Genomic DNA, 19,842 nt, shown 5'->3' on the forward strand with positions numbered 1-19,842 from the left:
AGATCAAGCAAAGTGAATGTGTGAATACACAAAATTCCCAAATACAATGCAGGTTCACAACAATGTGAACGAGTGAGAAGGTCACCTGTGCTCTAATACAGTAAGTGATTAAGATAAAACATGCGATAAACCGATTTGCTTTCATTAACGATACTTTGATGCTAAGTATTCTCTCCCCAGGAATCATTGGAAAGGAATGATTAAATTCCTCAGCCCTGCAGAAAAGAATAGTAATAAAATACCCACTTGTTTATGTAGACCCTACAGTGCAATTTTTTTCTGCACTGCTGCAGAGCTGATCAGCCCACTAGAAGAAGCACAAGTTAAACTAGTCAAAACTGCAGAATGTTTTCAGAATTAGAGGTGCTTGATGAAGAGATCACTCTTTGAAATGGTGCCTTCTCTAGAGATGGAAACACAAAGTTGAAGACTTGCGGTAAGAAGGCAAACACAATCCAGGTACACACACAGAAAAAGTGGTGAAGCAGCAATGGATACCTCCTCTTCTGTACGAATTTTTCTGGTACCTTTACCAAGAGGCAACGTAGGAATAAACCAGAAACATTTCAGAACGCAAAAAAGCTGCTTATATCTCACATACAAGAAAGAAATCCACTCCTTATATCAAACTAACCTCACATTCTGGGCAAAACCAATCCCCCTCTGGTTCCGCTGTCAGTTTCAGACACTTAGCATGATAAACCCGAGGACAGAGTTCACAGCAGAGGACTTGGCCTTCCCGATGACAAACCCAGCAATAGAAATCATTCCGTCCATCCTGTGGTACAACATCAACAGGGTCTGTGGTGAGTGGCTGCTTCATATAGTAAAACGGACCATGTCTTAGTTCTGACTGAAATGTAGGCAAGAAAAACAGGTTTGGTTTCAAAACAAATTTGCATTTTTTCAAATAATAATATTCATAATATATAAGCAAACAGCAGTTTACAAGTTTGATTAACATCTATGCAAGCATAGTATCTTATTCATTGCACAAAATCTTTCATAAAGAGGTTTATTTCTTAGTCAGATGTCAAACGCCAGTTTACACTCAAGACTGAAAATATATTTTTGTAGCAAGTGAGGGCATTGAGTGCAAGACATGCAATCCAACAAAAGTCAGTACACACTTTTATCTTCAAGAAAGAAGTTTTGCTATAGAAGCTATTAGGTCCTCTAAACTCAGAATTCAATGGGGCTGTGCAAGCTAAATACTGAGATATTTAGTGGTGGCTAAACCTGGGACAGATGAAGAAGTTAGTCCTGAAACAAGAGGTTGAACACCACACAAATCTGTCTTAGGTTGCAGCAGTTCACAACTTTGTACAATGAAGCAAGCCAGTGCCGATTCTGACTAATAAGGCAAACTGTAGAGTAGGATGACAAAGGAGCAAATTCACATCCTGAACAGCCACCTCTGCTACAGCAGCGGGAACACTGGGAGAGATTTAATCCACCATTTAAATGCATATCAGAATTTAAGACTCACAATGTCCACTGGTTTGCCTGCACTAGAAAATAGCGTTAACTTTGTAAACTGCATGAAGTCTTCCACTTGAGCCCCAGAGAGCTCAAAGATGACACAGCTGATGCCAAAACACAAGAAGTGAAGAGCCTGGGCTGGCTAAAATGGGTCCCCAGATACCTAAAGTTTGTTAGATCAGCTTTGAAGAGCTGTTAACATTTATTGGAAAACTACATTCTATTTATTAATGACAAAGGAACTTAAGTTTTTTGTTTGGTATTAATTATAGGGGTGGTTTACTGAGGAGGGCATGGAAGGAAACAATCTTGAGTTTTAGGCAGTTTATTTACTGTGATTTTTTTTTTTGTTTGATGTAAAACCATTTACTCATGACATTACTTGTAACTATCCAAATGCTTGTAGTTTGCAGAACCATTTTGTTTGGTTCTCAGGTAATTTTGCATGCGTCCTACACCATTTACACATCTGCAAGTTCTTAGACCCTTGAGCTGTCACATGCCCATGTGACTCATAGAACAGTGCAAGCATATGCATGTCCCATACCTTTCCAGCATCCTGTACAAAATTAGCCACACAGGGCATAAATTAATGTCACCAGAAACCACCAGCATGCCAGCTTGGACCGTGATATTTCTAGATTTCTAAAGTTACAAAGGACAAGGTCTAATTATTTGCATGAATAGAGGACCTTCAAGGTCAAATTGGATGACGCAGAAGTGACAACCCAGCTGAAGATGTTATCTCTTCTTTTGTATCTTTTGAGATATAACATCTGCAATTATCTAACACTGTATAATTTTTTAGGCAAAGAAAGGATGTTACCCACAAACGTTCCCAAAGCATTCTGCTACCTAAAATTTCACTCAAATTTCTATCAGTTTTGGTGTTTTTCATTTCCTATTCTACAGATGATACAGCTACTAAAAAGATACTTTGTTCCCACCACGGAAATGGGCAAAGTGTAATTTTCTATACTTTCTCTGTATATATATTTAATCATATAACATGACAAGACTTTCAGAAGGAAGGTTCTATGGGATCCTGTGGAATAAGAGGGACAGTATAAGGCTTTAACTACATTTCAAATGTATTACTACTACAATCATTCAAACAGATACAAAGCCATAAGGAAACCCAGAGTGAAGAAGGGAAAGTTGCAATTTACAGTGCAGAAACATGTTTTGTTTGCAGCTATATGCACCACAGCTGTGAGACCAAAATCTCAATAACGTATACGTGGAGACGCAACTATGGGGCATTTCCTCAACTGCAGATAAAGGAAATTACCAGAAGAATTTAATACATATTGTGACTTTGAAGTGGGTGTAAGCAGTATATCCACACTAACTTCCTAAGAATCAAAGATACTGCTTTAAGACAAATATAAAACCTGTGAAAGAAACTATTCCACAGAAATGAGCTCATAACATCCAAACCAAAGTCTGTTTTTGCTAGAGCATGAGAGGAATTAATCTTCTCTTCAAGGATGCTTATATCTTGTAGACATCTATCACCTTATTTTGTCTAAGCCAAGTTTAAGAACAACAACAACAACAAAGGTTCTGAGACTCAAAAAAGACCCAACCAACAAAACTGAAGGACTGAAAATTAATGATTCAACTGCATCAAAGGACCTTTTCACTTGTTCTAATCAGAGTAAAATGTTTTAAGAGTTTAAATTTTAACAGTGATAAAAAAAAAGCTTTGTTTTCTCAACTGTTTCACAACTAGCCAATTCAAGCTCAAATAGGTGGTAGCTTGTTTTAAAGTCTATTAAAGTTATTAAGACCTGTAGAATGACATTGAAAACTGAAGAAAAACCAACAGTATTTTAGCGCTGTTTTGGGGAGAAAAAGATCACTATTTGTATTCAGTTTAAATTAATATTGAAGCAAGTAGTAAAACAAGCTGACAACTTCAATTACATTATAACTGACCAATTAAGTGTCAGAAGTTCCTGATTTTTAACCTGTCTTAGCTACATTCTACAATTCCATAATTCTTTGCTTGTATTTCAACACTTTAAATACCTGTTGGCACCGTTCTGAAGATCTGTTACTGCATCCACAACATGTAATACAAAGTTTCATGCAACTATAACTTTAGTAACGGTATCTTGAAAATACCGAAATATTACAAAACACTTTGTAATGTAGAATATTAAGTTGGAGGTTTCCAGAGATGTTGTCATACCTCAAAATGGATTTATCAGCCAATCAGAACCACAGCTATCAGCTACAATATACTTGAAACTTAACCTGAGAGCAAAACAAGTAACTGCATGCTTAGCTCAGATCTGTTCAGCAGTAAAAGAATCTTTAACAACTCCTGCTACCATATAGAGCAGAGTTTTGCACCTACTTTAGAAATAATTATCTTCAGGCATGCCCATTTCAAATTTGACATGCAAGACAATATTAAATTAGAAACAACTTGTAAAAGCTAAACAAAACTAAACAGATGATATTTTCTTGCTAACTTGTAACAAATACAGCAAAATAAGCAAGTCTGAGGGCTTTTCTTCATTAGATATACAACTTAATTCTATCCTGTAATATTTCAGGTCTGAGATACCTGGAAAACAGAAAACGATTTACTGAGGGGAATGTATCAAGTTCAACAACTGCAATTGTGTTTTCACATATATTTTTAAATGCATGAATAAAAAGTGGAAATTAATACCCTAAGATTCAATTCCACTGTAAAATTATCTCTACACTGCACAGTTAGAAGCTCAGACTTCAGTGGGGTGACATCTCCCTAGTAAACATCCAGGATGTAGAGGAATTTATGCAGCCTGCAGTGAAGCTCAGCAAAAGCCAAACTGGTCACATTAAATTAGTGCAAGCATGCCTACACATGCTATTTCTAGACCTCCCAATTATCCTTAAATAAAATGTGCTTGACACTGTAAGACTGTTCTCTAGCAAGGCCCGATTTATTCAGTCTTTGTTTCAGGACAACTGCAGTGATTAGGAACTTCATTTTCTTTCTTAACCAGTGCAATTGTACGAGGATAATATCTAACGTGGATGCTGTTACACCGGGAGAAAGTGCTTTAAACACTCAGAACTTCATCCTGTGTTTATATGATCCTGGCAAAATATATTGACACATAAAAGCACTTTGAAAAATACACAGGCATGTCATTATTAAATTAGATGAGAAATAATTTTAGTAAGGCTAAAGACTGCTTTCATGTAATCTCTTCCAAGATGATAAAGATGCTTTACAGCATTTGCTATTCAATACACTTCATATAATTCTTTCACTTGCATCATACAATGAACCAGAAATTGTCGAAGTCTTCTGGAGTCAAGTTCCTCTAAGAACTACAACAAATGCTATAAATTCATATTCAGAAGACACTGAAAATAAGGTTTCAAGCATGAAGACTGAAAAGTACTATCAGTGTGACTCTTTGATTTAACTAGTTTGGTAGGAGTGTACACTGCCCAGCAATTTAAAGGAAGGGGAGGGAATCTGCAGAGTACCAAGGAAGGAGTTGGACTTTTGTTAAGAATTGGCAGTAGGACTGAAAGCAGATGAGAGACTTCCACTGACATTATGAGATCTTTCTTAATCTAGGGTATCATGCTCCTGAACATTTCCTTTTAATGGTTTTAATTAATAACAGCTATTATTGTTGTTGTTCCTATTCTTACTATATTCCTTCATAATCCTTTTGTTCAAAATTGCTCTTATTGGTTATACGTCTTATTAGCATTATGAAATCAAAAGCCAGGACACAGGTGGTCTTTCTCATACAGATGTAAAACAAAAATAAAAGAACACACAAATCCAGCTTATAATGCCAACTCCTACACCCACTGCATTCAAAAATGAATATCCACCTCTTAAAGCACAGAAACCCTCTTCCTGAAGAGGAGAGAGCTCCTGATCAGCTGTCTCTATGTCCTTCATTGTTTCACATTCTAGCATAACAAGACCACGACTTCTCTTACCTGTTCTTTATTATTACTGTTCAATAGACCAGGTTTCTTTTTCTTTTTTATAGGACTTGTTGATGCATCTTGTGGCGAGTGGCCATTAGAGGAATGTGGAGGGCTGGGAAACTTCCTTTTTTGTGCTGTGCGTTCGGCAGAGCCAGGATCTATAACAGATACAAACAATATGGTTGCAGAGTGCATATCGATGAAAAACATTCAAACAAGGTTATGGTTTGTCATTCACACTCCTTCACTGAACAGAATAAAAACTCTCAATTGTCTTTCACCCAGTCACTGACAAACTGGAAGCACAGACTTGCTAAGCAATGCCACTGTTAAGTGAATTCTCAGTAATTTAGATTAACATTAAGTATTTCTTTCTTTTCCCACAGCATTTTGCCCATTTATCTCACCTCAAATTTTAGCATCTTTTGAAGTATGACAATTATATTCTGTAGTTTAGCAGAGTGCTATGCTAATTTATGTCATACACTTTAAAAGCAGAGAAACAACATTAACATTCCTGACAGCTTCACTCATGTACTTTAGGAACATAAGCAACAGAAGTTAAAACATGATAAGAGGAAAGTCAGTCCTCATCACTTTTTTCTCATATTTAAATAAACTTACTGAAATATGTCAATAGAAAAAATGAAATTGTCCTATAGTCTGAAAATAAATATGCTACCTCAAATACTTAGTCATTTGTAGTACCTGCTAAATTGGATTGTAAAAAGATAAAACTAAGACAAGATTCCCAGTCAAGTAGTAACTTTTGACAGCAAGATAGAGCAACAAACAGAAAGTGACATTAACTTTTCAGTGCCTCTCTCAGTCAGAGCTCTCACATTCAACCAAGCAAATTACAAGAGCAGTTTAATAAGTCACAGTTTCCATCTATGCCTGAATCTACCATCCCAAGGAACAAAGCTGGCAGAAGGGAGCATGTGCCTGTGTCTCAGTTGCTCTACGTCATGGATTGTCATCTTAGTGTAAACTCATCACACCAGCAATTTAAGCAGCCCTGGTGGCTCTGAACTGCATTTTATGAAACATGCAAAATTCTTTAAAAAATTAGAAGGAAATTGAGACGTAGCTCTACCAAGTGAATATCTATTATGATGATCTTCATGTCTGCTTTGCTCCTCCAATTATGCTAAATTATTTGAATTCTTCAAAGATTTTTAATTCATCTTTTTTTTACTTGGTCACTGTTTTGTTTTCATTAGAATATTCAGAAGGAATTATTTACAGCCTTAAAAGAGTTAACACACTTTAAAAAAAAGTCACTGACAAGCTCAGCAAATATTGTAGGTAAAAATAAGAGTGTTTGCAACTTCATTTTCTCAGAACAAAATTTAAATGATTCCTAATGAATATGGAATGCTTAGCTCAATTACAAAGAACTTACTGACATTTTTCAAAAGAAACAAGTATGCAATCAGCTGTAATAGACAATCATAGAGCAGTGAAACAATCTTGACAAAATACAGGTGAAAGTTCAAGAGAGTTGGTTTAACATGTTGAATTTTTCCTTAAGCTTTTAATGCATGCAACAAAACAAAATGATAGATAAAACCATAGGGGTCAGAAGTCATCAATATCATTAACGAGAAACAACTGAACCCTCCCCAAAGTCATTCCCATATTTTCGGTCCCCTACTCATATGTGCTAGTGCAAATGGTTTGTGGCTGCACACTAAAAAATTGAGGAATAAAACCTGTCTAAAAAAAAGTAATTTTTTTCTATGACCCCATTCACTGCACAGCCACACAAATGCTTGTAATGCATTCAGCGAAGCAGTTATACAGGATGGGAACATGTAGCAAGAAGGAGAAATGCTGCTTTTGGTACTAATGCCACCTTAAAGTTTTTTCTGCCAAACAACAGTTTTTAGCAGCTATTTGACAGAAGCCAGAGGCAATCAAACTGCTGGTTGCCTTGATCCTATATCCTTTCCCTCCTGGATCTGTATTCTTGCCTTCCAGGCCTCACTGGGTGACGGGCTGAGCTGTCTCAGGTTGCCAAGTCACCAAAACCTCACTGAAACACTTCACCTGAAGTCTCCAATGAACATCAGTGGTACCAGAACAACCACCAGTAACTGGATCAACTTATCAGAGCATGTCTATTGTCAATAGATTTAAATTAACTATAAAAAGGGCCACCAAAAAATACTGAAAGTTCCCCAAATAGAAAAATACTGAAAACCACAACACTAGACCATTTCACATAGACAGTGGACAAACACCTTTCTCACACAAATGCCTCCCAATCTGACTTTTAACTATTTATTGAATGAGACAATTTTGTTGAGCTACAACATTCCTCTCAGGAAATGATTTTAACACATTTAAGGAGTCTCTCACATAATATGGCCACTGACACTTTCTCATTAGTCAGTCTTGCAAGTGAGCTAGTAAAACACAGTTTAGCTTAAAACTGTGTTCAGAATAATGCCCTGTCAAATTGAAAAGTTACACTGAATCACATTCAAAAGTAAGGTAGTTTGTTAAATGGCACAAATCTTAGAGGGTCTGTGGCACAATAAAGAACTGGATTAGATTTCTAAATGATTTCTGTATTTTGTGCAAATGTGGAGGGGAAACAGTTAATAAGGAGAAATAAAAATTGGCTGCAATAATGATTTGCACAAATGGAGATAAGATTAACAACCTACGCACTTTTCTCTAAATAGAAAAAAAGTATTTGGAACAATAGTTGAGCATGAACTGGCTATGAAAAAATGACTTTTTTCTGTTGTGAAAAAGGGCAAATGATACTGATATAAAAATAGGAGTGACACATACGATGTAATCTTGATGTTAACCTTGGAATGCTTGCATATATGCTTAAGTTTATTGAAAATAATGTATTATATAGTGGAAAGAGTGAAATGACGTCAAGAAGCCACACAATTACAAACATAGCAAAACATTTTGAAAAAATATGCTCAAAACCACCATGATGCCACTAAAACTTACTCATGATGCAAGCTCAAGAAGTGATCTGAAAATATATTTATAGACTAAATTGCTTTTCAAGAACATAGGCTACTTACATGTATAGAAGAAAATACAGAGAAAGATGGAAAAGGTGTAGTGGAAGAACTCCTGTGCAAGGAAAGTTGTACCGGTCTACATTAATTTGTGAAAATACCAATTTTACCTACTATAATTAGCATCACACTTTTTTCAGATGGGTCCAGACACATGAAAGATGTAATTGTTACCTAACCAGCTGTGAACATTACCATTTGTTTTAGTTCCTGAAGCTTTTAAATTTTTTTCCCCAAATATATAACTGCACAGAAAAAAGCAGTGGTTTTGAGTTCTTTCTACACAATTCTGTGGAAAACTTGGTGCTATATGGTGACTTCTGATTGACCAAAAGCGTGGTAATGTGTCAAGATAATGATTAAGAATCAAGAAAACTATAAATAAATATTAAAAACATGAAAAGATAGATGGAAGAAGATATAACTGAGGGAGGGACGAGAAATGTAGGAGCATTTGCCCATCCTGAGTTTTATTCATCTAGAACACCTGCACCAGGCTAACGCCACATGTAATTTCAACAATCCTAGGAAAAGTGTCTGCCCCTAGAGTTATGTAGGCACAGCTATATCAGCAGTGATGCCTAGCAGAAATGTAGTGTTGGCTCTCAGAGAAGTCTTTCTGTTGACATGTTATATAATTTTGGCAAAATGTAGTTAAGCTCATTTAAACAAACAAACAAACACACACACACACACTTTTCCTGTTTTGAGTTTTCTTTGACGCTAAGAAATGGTATTTTTTTTCCTTTCCACCCCTCCCCTTTTATACTAGTAGGCAGCATTTAGGACCAGTTATATTCTGACATGCTTAGGCTGAATTAAACCAATACAAAGTGCCTGAGACCATTATTGTTACTTGACTTGTTTCAATTCAAGCAAATCTGCCTCCCACTCCATTTAGGCCAAAATTTAGATTAATTTGACAGTACAAAGAATTGCCAGGTAAGGTACGTCACCTGAATGTGTGAAAAATAGAATGTCTGTCTCCTCCCCTCCTTAAGCAATTATGACAATAAAAATCCTCATACAGGTACAACTATGCTGACAGAAGACTAGGGATTTTTTTCAGTTTAGCTAATTATGCACAGAAGGTGGCAGAAGAACTCCTTTGGCTGGAATATGCTTCATATATCCCAAGAGAGCTGAGCCAGTACAGCTATCCTGGAGGAAACACTGCAGCATCAGTGTCAGCTAAATCAAAACCCACAACTAAACCAAAGAAATCAAACCTAAAACCAAAACAAGCTCTGAATTCTATTTTTTTCATTAAAGTAGAATGGAGCTTATTCAGCATGGGACCTGTTTGCATTCAGAGTGATCAGCAAGAACAGCATCACACCACATCTTTTCTCATCTTTCCATTACCACATGGCTCAGAACAGCATGTACAATAGAAGTCTTTGTTTCTGTATTATAATTTGCAGTTCTCAACAGGGACTTTCCATACATTCCTAAAGGCAGTCATAAGTAAACTACTCTTACTGTGAAGTGCTGACCATGCCTTAATCCTTGTTTTCCCAATGCAGAGAAATCTGCAGAATTGTCTCTACAGCAAACAACATCCCCAAAGTACTTGCAAGGATCTCTGAGCCTGAGTTTCTCCCCAGCAAATAAAGCCCTCACCATAACTCACTGAAGAGACTTAGGCTTTTATTTCCAGAACGTACATATGCAGGCACAGCTTAAACCAGAGGAGAGTATAGTTTTCTGCCCTTTGGCTTCCATTTCTTACTCCCAGGCACAAAACTGCCACCAGTGGAGCACACCAGTTTCCTTTCAGCTCTTCAGCCTCAGATTGTGGGAGTTACAAAGAAGCTGCCTGTGACACTGTGTGTTCTGCCTTGGCTCTAAGTATGAAAAAAGAAAATCAGGTGTAAAGTTCCTCATCATTGGCCTGCCCCCATAATGTGATGCATCTCACTTTTAAATGCTGTTTTTTCCTAAACTAACTGATTCAGGGTCAGGAAATGGGTTAAAGCTGTTATTAGCTAAACCAGAACTGAATTACAATTCAGTCACGGCCAAATCCAAACTACACTTCAACAGAAAAGGTACTGATTCAATATCGATTTAACCAAATGCTCACACAGACATATATGTTTGGTTAAGTGATTTAAAAAACTACTTAGTGTCATTTTCTTCTGTGGTTCAAGCCTGAGCACACTAGGGATTTTCAAATAACCTAGTGGTGACTCATAGACAACATACAAAAACTGACCTGAAATACACTTTTTTTTTTTCAACTGGCAAGTTATTGAAATGCACAGTGATTTTCTTGAGGCAATGTAAGATGTAACTGGAAAAATTAAGGAATAGACAGGAAAACAGCAACACACAGGCATTTTCTTTCAGGTTTAGTTGTGCTAGTGGAATAGGCTAACGTCTTTAACTATCACTATATGTTGCGAACTTATCAATCTGTGAGGGACCTAATAGTATGAACAATCTTTTAATTCAGTTCAAGTAAAATAAGAATGGTAACATCTACTTAAATTGTTTGAGTTATAGTTTTCAATTCTAATTAAGATAAAAGATGCTCAAGTTGCATTTTGTGTGAATTTCTTTCAACAGCAGTGCCCCGTTTAGTGCACACTGCCTCTTCTTCCTCCTTGGCTCTTCTTCCAGCTGTGTTAGCAGAGTTTGTTTAGCTGTGCTACACAAGAAATTTATCCCTGTTAAAATAACCTGTCAGGAGGAAAGTTAATTTTTAACCTGGATCACTTCCCCAATGTAGTTTACCTTAATATTTATTACTTGAACAAAGTGAAACAAATCCAAGAGGAAAGAACAAAAAAGACCAAACTTAAACTATGCAATAACTTGGTGACTAGGACAGTTACTTAGGAGGTGGATTCAAGTTTGTGCTCCAAAAAGGAACAGCAAGAATTTGTGTGATCTCTTCTATGTCAAGTATTTTAAAAAAAATGTTTAATGAGCAAGAATGGTCTCACTTTGGAGAGTATCTCACCATGCCAGTTCATCACCAGTTAGGACGTATCCCCGCAATCTCCCTGTTTCTCCTACAAAACTCCTATCATATACTGAGCAAGTTAACCTGAACCAAACTTTTCAGATAGGCATCAAGTTGTGCACCCACCTTTTCTAACTGAAAAGGCTGCGATCACTTTCAGTTACTCAGCACTAAGAAGGTTAATAAGAAATTAAATGTTCTGTGTACTACATGAAGGCCATTACAGTAAAATAATAAATGAACATTTCATTGATAAACCAATTCTACTAATGAATTAATTTGCCAAGCAACCTTACTCTACTTATTTCTTGATTTTTGAGTGTGCAATTTTGCTTTCTTAGCATTATTTCAAAATTGTGTTTCCAGCACAAGTGAAAAAATAGACACCTGAAATAACTTTTTAAATTCTCATTAAAAGCTACCTGATTTTACATCACTAGGTTATTAATTTCTCTGTAATGTTGCCAAGGTTGACATAAGCACCTATGAGTGCTCTTGCAAATCATCCATTGGGGAACAACAAGCTAACCTGAGCTTCACCCAAAGTTTAAAATCTTTGTTTCAGTATGCCATCATGTGACTAAAGGATTAGTAACTACTGCTCCCAGGAGACAGATTAAAGCATACTTAAACCCTAAAGCAACTTAATTTCACACTTTATGACTATTTTAGAAGTCCAATTTTATGTGATGGTAACGCAGTTTTTAAGCAGATAAACTATAATAGTGACTTAATACAATTTAGCTTAGAAAAAACTATAAAAACAAACAAAGAAAAGTATGTTATTATTGTACATCAGGGATCTTATCTTGCTGCAGCATATGGAGCATAGACCACAACCATATTTTCTATGTTCTATACATTGCCAAGTGCTGTACTGTAAGCATTCAATAGCAACGATCCCTGACAACTAATTGAGAAGTCTCATTTTTCTCAATGGAAGCAGGTGCCAACTCAGAAAATGCGCAAAAGTAAAGTGTTGTTTTCCTTGCTTTTCCCATGATACCCAAATGTAATTCTTCCTGAAAACAAGTAACGTCAACATGCCTTACTGTAAGAACACAGCATAAACTGCTCAGTACCAAAGACTTATCAACAATGGCATCTTACACCTCCTTATGCCCTCCTTTCCATATACCTTTTTTTTTTAATTAAAAAACTTGTTTAAGCTAAATGCAATCAAAGTAATTCCAGACTAAAACCAAAACAAAATAGTGTCTACATATATATTTCTTCATAAATAAGTATCTATTACACTTGCATTAGTTTCTCTGCCAATAAGGCCTTAATGAGAGCTGAAATCCACAGCAAGTTACACAGATCTAAGTTAAGGCTTCACAGTACCCTTCCACAGATACACTTTCTTCCTTTTCCTTTCTCTAGCACTGTTATTTGTTCACCCAGGAAGCAAGATGGTTTAGATAACTGATATGGCCCAAACCAACAAAAACCTCAAAAATTAATTTCAGCTGAATCAGCATACCAACAAGTCACAAAGTCAACACAGTGCCAGTATAAAGAAAAAGGACGGAAATGTGACTGACATGAAGGAGCATGCAAGCATGGCAGGTCTGGCTTAGATCGGCATATATCGCCTTAGTATTGCATCCTTAGTGCAACGGATAGCAAGTCAATTAAGAAAAGCGTGAGTAAATCAGTCTTACTATGCATCATGATTTTCAAGTTCAACCTCACAAAAAGGTTAGGCAAACAAAACAGAAGCCTTCCCAAAAAGTGTGGAAATTGCAGGATAAAAGCTTTTTACTGTCAGCAAAGAATGACCCATTTTTTGAGCTGGTGTGGAAGGGAAGAAAAGTTTTACATTTCAAAATAAAGCACAGAATAAAAAAATTTTATCTTTATCTTGGCTACATAAAGTTTACTAAATGTTCATTAAGAGTATTAGTTCTGTACCTAATTTTCTTATATTTTAAATGCATGTTCTATGAAAAATGAACTGTTATAAAGTGGTAATATTTACTGCTTGTAGAACAGAACTTCTCTGTTCTGGAAACTTTCAGAAAGTGAGAAGAGGGAAACTGAGAAACACATTTGTTTAAACAGCAAAAAAGAAAAAAAAAAATCAAAAAAGCTTTTCAACATGAGTTGTGACAAAGATGGTAAAATTAGCAGCCATTTTGGTTTTCCAGGAGCCAGAAACAGCAATGTATTTTTTGAGTGAAAGCATTATCTTACTCTTCCAGGAACAGCATTAAATATCAGTAAACTGAGACTTAGTTACACCAATAAAAGTTTTCTGTGATGTAAGTAGGTACTTGATATCTCAATGTAAGTGGGTCAAATATGCAAAATTCTGAATAATGTTTCCAATTAGAAACATAGTTGATTGTTCTACGTAAGTTAGACACTCGGCAGAAGTGTGACTTAAACAGAGCCAGCCCAAGGCTACTTCTGTTAACATTAATTCCCAATCCCATGCTATCCCTTTTATTATGACACAAATAGTTCTGCCAACATTTGCTGAACCAGACCAAGGAATTAAATTAGATGAAATGTAACAAAACAAAAGAACAAAAATTTCATTAAAGCAGTTTCATGAAGAATTCATCTGATGGCTGTAAGAAACAGCTAGGGTAGCTTAAAAAAGAAGGCAGCATGAGAGAAGGTACAAGAATACAAAGGTGACTGAAGACTGCTTAAGTCGTCATTACCCCACAGAAATGTGTAACTATGCCTTTAGAAGGAACAAGAACAAAAACAGAAAACTGACGTCCACCTAGACTGTCACTTCTCTCTTCTTTCCTCCTCCTCAAAGGCTCTGAATGCATCTACTTTAAATGGTGTTGAGGGAAATCAATGAAGAATTATGAGAGAAAAAGAAGCTAACTCCATTGTCAGCATCATTACAGTCCGATTTGATAGAACAGGCTTCAATTAGTAATTTATATGGATCCCAAAACTGTGAAGTCTCCCAGTCATATTTATTATCCTGAATGGTTGCTAATAGATTTATGATTTTTCAAATCCATTACCTATAATACTATAGCAAGCCTAATTATCTTCAAAACACTTAACAAAATCATGGATAAATCTGTTAGAACTTATACTCAACTCTGAGGCATCTTAATCTTATGCCAGAATTTTGAAACATGATGCTGTTGCAATCAACCACTAAAGCCCTGTTTACATTCCAGAAACTTCAACTGATGCAATTAACCCAATCCAGTTGCTTAATGTAATAAATAACAGAGGTTAGCCATGGTTGTGTAAATCCTGATGAACTCCTACTACATTACAATTTTACACAAGTACAAAAAGACACTGCTACTTGTTTCTTCATTGTAGGACTTTGGAGATAAAGAAAAAGAAACACTTCCCAACAACTTGCAATATAAGAGAGGTAAGCTGTTTATAAGCTAGAGCCTGGTTGTAGGGGGACTTGCTGCCCCAAGGCACTCCTGAAAACCCCCTGTTGATTAGTAAGTAACAATGGCTCTGTACTAGAGATAAAAGCCTCGGGCTGTACTACTATTCACTGGAGGATTCTCAAATTACGTTTCACATTGGAGTGAAAATCTCGCCTCTATGTGATTAAATACTTGGTATCACTGCACAGAAAGTTGATACACAATATACTATCATGAAACTGTTACAAAATATATAATGTATTCTGGAAATTCCATTTTACTAGTAATTTTGCATTTATATTCAAAATATCCGAACTTTTTACCACTAAGAGAAGCCCCTAAGACCAAAGCCTTCAACACAAATCTGCAGCAATGCAAAAGCTGTAAAAGTCAGAATTCTCACCATTAAGCAGTAGTGTCTCAGTATATGATTTTATGACAAGCTAAGCCCATCTAATGACTAGCTGTCACTGATGGGGGCAAGTCTGCTCCTAGCAATGACATCTGTCCAACTCCCTAGAAATCTGGCTCAGGGAGATAAGCAGGTAGAAAACTACTTCTATACCCAAGTCCTTAACTGACTCAGAGAGGACTGGCTAACAGCCAGCATAGGTGCAAAGGAAATATAAGGTATGTATGACTGATGACGGGAAGAAGAGAGTGAAAGAGTTCCTTTTGACTAGTCACTAGACAGGCAATGGTTACAGTACTAGCTGAAACATATGAAACCATGGAAGTCCATCCGCCACCACAGCTAACTACTGTTAGCAGGTAAGTAAGATAAACTAGCAGAAAACTAACCCAAGAATTAAAAAAAAAAAAAAAAAAAAATTCTTCCAGGTTAATAGGATGAAAAAGCCCAGTGGAGAGTTCACTGCTGTCCAAAGCAAACAACTGCAAGTGAAAACAGAACTGCATCGAACAATTGAGTTGGTTATGCTGCTCTGGAACCACAACCTAGAAACATTCAGAAAATTCTCCAGAAAGCCTTGCAAGCCCCATCTTGAAATATTTAATAAACAAGGTTAAAAAGTAGGCCATAGGGCTGGAACAGAAATATAACAAGATGTTTCTGTCAGACATGTTAATGTATCATATGCAGAGGACAAAATATAATCTAATCCATGGCCTTTCTCCTTTGCTAAACAGCAATACTCTGCTGACTCCATTTTGTGTTTTTGGACTCTTTTTATTCTCTTTAAGCTGTCATTTCCCATTTCCAGTTCTCAGATGCCTTATGCCTTCTTGTTCTGATCAAGAGAGTAGTGTATTTTAAAACCTCGTCTTTAGTAAAGCTGCACATGCACAGCTTATAAGCAGATCTACATTATAACTGCTACAGTAACTCTTCTCCTCTTCCCTTCCCCACCTCACCAGATGCCTGTCCCCACAACTTTTTGCAGACAGGCACTTGTATGTAATAGTAGGGTTAATCAGTTCATGATTCAGGCAAAGACTAATACTACAAAAAATTATCAATTTTCAGCTAGATCAGCTGTTTGATATAGCTTACTATGCAACAGGATAAGTATCAGTGCCAGCCTAAGGAGAAGGGTAAATGCAGCTGAAGATGAGCGTAGAGGGCTGCATAGCTCTGACCACAGCTATAGACTCACTCTTACATATCACATTATAAAGCGTAAGAAAGAAGTGTCAGCTATGGCTTTAAGCTCTAGTTTCATTACAGCCTAACCCTATCTAAATGCTGGCTAACAAAGCTCTATACTTCCTGCACTCAACTGGTATATTCCTGCCCTCTCTTTTACACCAGTTCTGGCAGTCTACCAATCTGCTTCAGCACACTAAGCTGGTAGAAAACTATTCACGTTTTATGGTTCGGTTAGTTTCCTGCCAGCTTAGGTATAGAAGGAAGTGGATAAAACTGCTGCATCGAGCAGTTTGACCAGCTTAGGTTGCTTTGAAACCACCACCTCACTTAAACCGATTTGAGGGCTACCTTAACACCCTTGTTACAGATTAAAAAATGCATGTTTCAGCTTAGCTTATACTGTACTGGAATTGATTTATAGCAATTAAAATTAAACTTCTTATACCAAAACAAGAATGTTCATGTAGAGGTCTGCATCAGACTAATTGGTTTTAAAGCAATTCAATTTATTTTCCTACAACTTTCTTTGGACATGGCCTCACAAGAGCTGTACGAACTGTAGCGGAGCAAGTTAGGTTACAAACTTGCAACCTATGAGCTTCTGCAGGATAAGTGTGAAGTTATACACCACCACCGATTGATCTCCTGCACAGGCTTCTCAGACCGTCAAAAAAACCCAAACAAACCAAGAAGAGCTGTATGCTTCCCTAACGGGTTTGTCTATACAGGGTCAATTTCCTCATCTACATCCTTTCTAAAACACACAAAGCAAAATTCTGAACAAGATTAATGTTACAAGAGGAAACATTGTTACCACTGTCCCATCAGTTTAGAACCCTGCTGCACTTTTTCTACCTTACACAGAGTATAACAACAGTTTTTAAATTCTGGTTTATGAGTTTTCTGCTGCAGAAACACTGCACTGAACTAACAGAGAAATTCATCTCAATCCAAATAACAGAAGTCCAGACAGATTAATTTTAGCAGGCCTATAATAGGGCCAGCTCTTGTACTAAGCAGATGACATTTATGATCCTTTTACTTTCTATGCAAAACCACATATTCAACTAGTATAAAGCTCTACCACTAATTCATAGATTAGGTTGGGAATACAACAAAGCAAGACGGCTTATGGGCAAGTCTCAAGATTTCCTTACAACCCTCATCACTTCTTCACTGAAAAAAATATATACCTGTATATATAGTGGTGGTTGTTATTCTTGACCTTAGAATGGTGCTGGAATGGGTTTCGTCAACATACATGTCAAATTTAACAATCCAATTAAAGCAAATCAGTATCTAGTTAAATAAATATAAATTCCATTATTATTATTCAATTAATTCAACCTCTGTTAAGTTTTATCTTTACTATGGCCATTCAGATCACTCTCACTGGTGTTTAAAACACTAAGAGACCTACTGCGTACAGACCAGTGACTTCCACACAATGACAGCTTGGGCCAATCTAAACTAGCACTGTGGTGAACCTGTCTTTGGTCTTCCAAACCACCCTCCTTTCAATCACTACCAGAGCTTGCCTATGAGCTGGTTCAGGGAGTTGTATCAATAGTAAACTCACTCAGTATAAAAACATGAGTCTTTTTCTGCCAGGTTAGCTCCCTCTGAATTGATGAATTTGAATTGATCAGAGCCCACAAAGCAAGGGAGCTGCAAGATCACATGGCTGAGGAGGTTGGGCGGTGAAAGACTGACCCTTTCAATAACCATGAGGTACTAAATAAGCTCACTGTTCTGGGAAACTTCATCTTAACCCTACCAAAAAAAAAAAAAAAAAAAGTAAAGAGTTTCCTGTGGGCTTAATTCATTGAAACAGTACACCTTGAGGTCAGACCAGCACTAGAACTAATGTAAGGGAATTGCAACTTTTTGTATGGACCATACACCTGTTTCTGTGCTGAGTAAAGCAACAGCGCTAAAATGCAGACATCTACATAAATAGGTATCAGACTCATAAATGACTTTTAGACATTGTTTATGTCAGAGTGACGTAAGTAATAGTTTAGCTCACTTGATGCATGTGAAATTCTTATTAGTACTAATATGTGGGCCAAAGTCTTTCTAAGGAGAAATGAAGGTGAGATTTCCTGGGCATCTAATAACCCCCTTTGCTTCTTACATCGAGTTCTCATACTCATCAAACTCTTTCACAAACAAACTGGTCACCACAACAGCAGAAAAATGTTTCAGTTTTTAAGTTGGTTAGAAAGTTCAAGTGGCTGGGGCCTGACAAGCACCACAAAGGAAGTAAGCAGTGGGAGTACAAAGCTGGGAGCTTACCCCACTCAACAGCAATCATTAAAGCAACAAAAAATAGTTTACTTTCTGCTGGCTTAGAAAACTGAAATACAGAGATAAGTAAACATCAAAAGCAGTCCAGTGATGGAGGCTGACACGCAAGACCAGAAGCAGAGAAAAGGACAGGGAGAAAGAGCAAAAGGAGCAAGTGAATCTCTTCTGAGCTGTCCGATCATATGTACTACCTCATCTAACCATGCCATGAGAACTGAAACAAGAAATCTACTGTCCATTAGCACAAATAAGACCTAAATGCAATTTTATAACCATTGCATTTGGTTATAACCATCATGTTATTTGCCCAAGCTACCTCATTAAAAAACAAGAAATGCAGATGATCTGTGCCATGCTTTCAAGACAATTACCTCTGCACATTCAGAGTTAACTAGACTTATGACCCCTGTAGTAGAAATGTTAAGAATAAGTGGGTATGTGCCAGAATTTAAAAAGGATGGTAGTAACCATTGCTGCCATTTTACAGAAATGGCTTTCAAGTAAGCTGAGCTGCTAAGTCAGCTGCAAGTACAAAAGGAGATGGACAGGCAGATGGCAGTCAATTACAATGAACTGGAGTAAACAATTATGTGCAAGTATTCTGATTGAAGGGCATTTCTGTCCCCACACTCCAAATGACAGTGGGAATATTTACACTGACATAGATGGTTACATGTTTGGCTTTCTTTATACTGAGAGATAACATCATTTGCCTGTAGTAACTCATTCATAGGGAAAACTCCAGAAACTAGGACAGAAATTCTCAGTCACCTGCAATTCCACCACCAAGTTTAATTCATGTCAGGGTAATAGGATGGATACGTAAATGTCCATGAAATACATACTGCTCAGGGGACCAATTTTTGTGGAAACAAAATTTACTATGTTTATTCTTAGAAAAATTAGGATTCGTTACTGTAGGAAATACTACCTTATTATTATTATTACTACTACTACTACTATTCCCAGGGAGGCCATCCACCACCTCTCTGGGCAACCTGTGCCAGTGTTTCACCACCCCCCCAGCAAAAAATTTCTTCCTTATATCTAGTCTGAATCTACCCCCCTTTAGTTTAAAGCCATTCCCCC

At 36.8% G+C, this 19,842-nt stretch overlaps 1 protein-coding gene across 2 annotated transcripts in view; it reads right to left on the minus strand.

The window, feature by feature from the left end:
* Positions 1 to 19,842, minus strand: part of ZMYND8 (zinc finger MYND-type containing 8) — a 63,464-nt gene that overhangs the window by 30,970 nt on the left and 12,652 nt on the right. For both annotated transcript variants that reach the window (XM_009282209.2, XM_019472833.1), the window contains exons 3-4: positions 5,452 to 5,600; positions 635 to 853 (exon numbers count right to left, since the gene is read on the minus strand). In XM_009282209.2, the coding sequence (XP_009280484.1) occupies positions 635 to 853; positions 5,452 to 5,600 (368 nt within the window). The remainder of the gene's footprint in view (positions 1 to 634; positions 854 to 5,451; positions 5,601 to 19,842) is intronic.

The sequence above is a fragment of the Aptenodytes forsteri genome, unplaced genomic scaffold, assembly GCF_000699145.1.
Source record: "Aptenodytes forsteri isolate BGI_AS27 unplaced genomic scaffold, ASM69914v1 Scaffold149, whole genome shotgun sequence".
Taxonomy (NCBI): Eukaryota; Metazoa; Chordata; class Aves; order Sphenisciformes; family Spheniscidae; genus Aptenodytes; species Aptenodytes forsteri.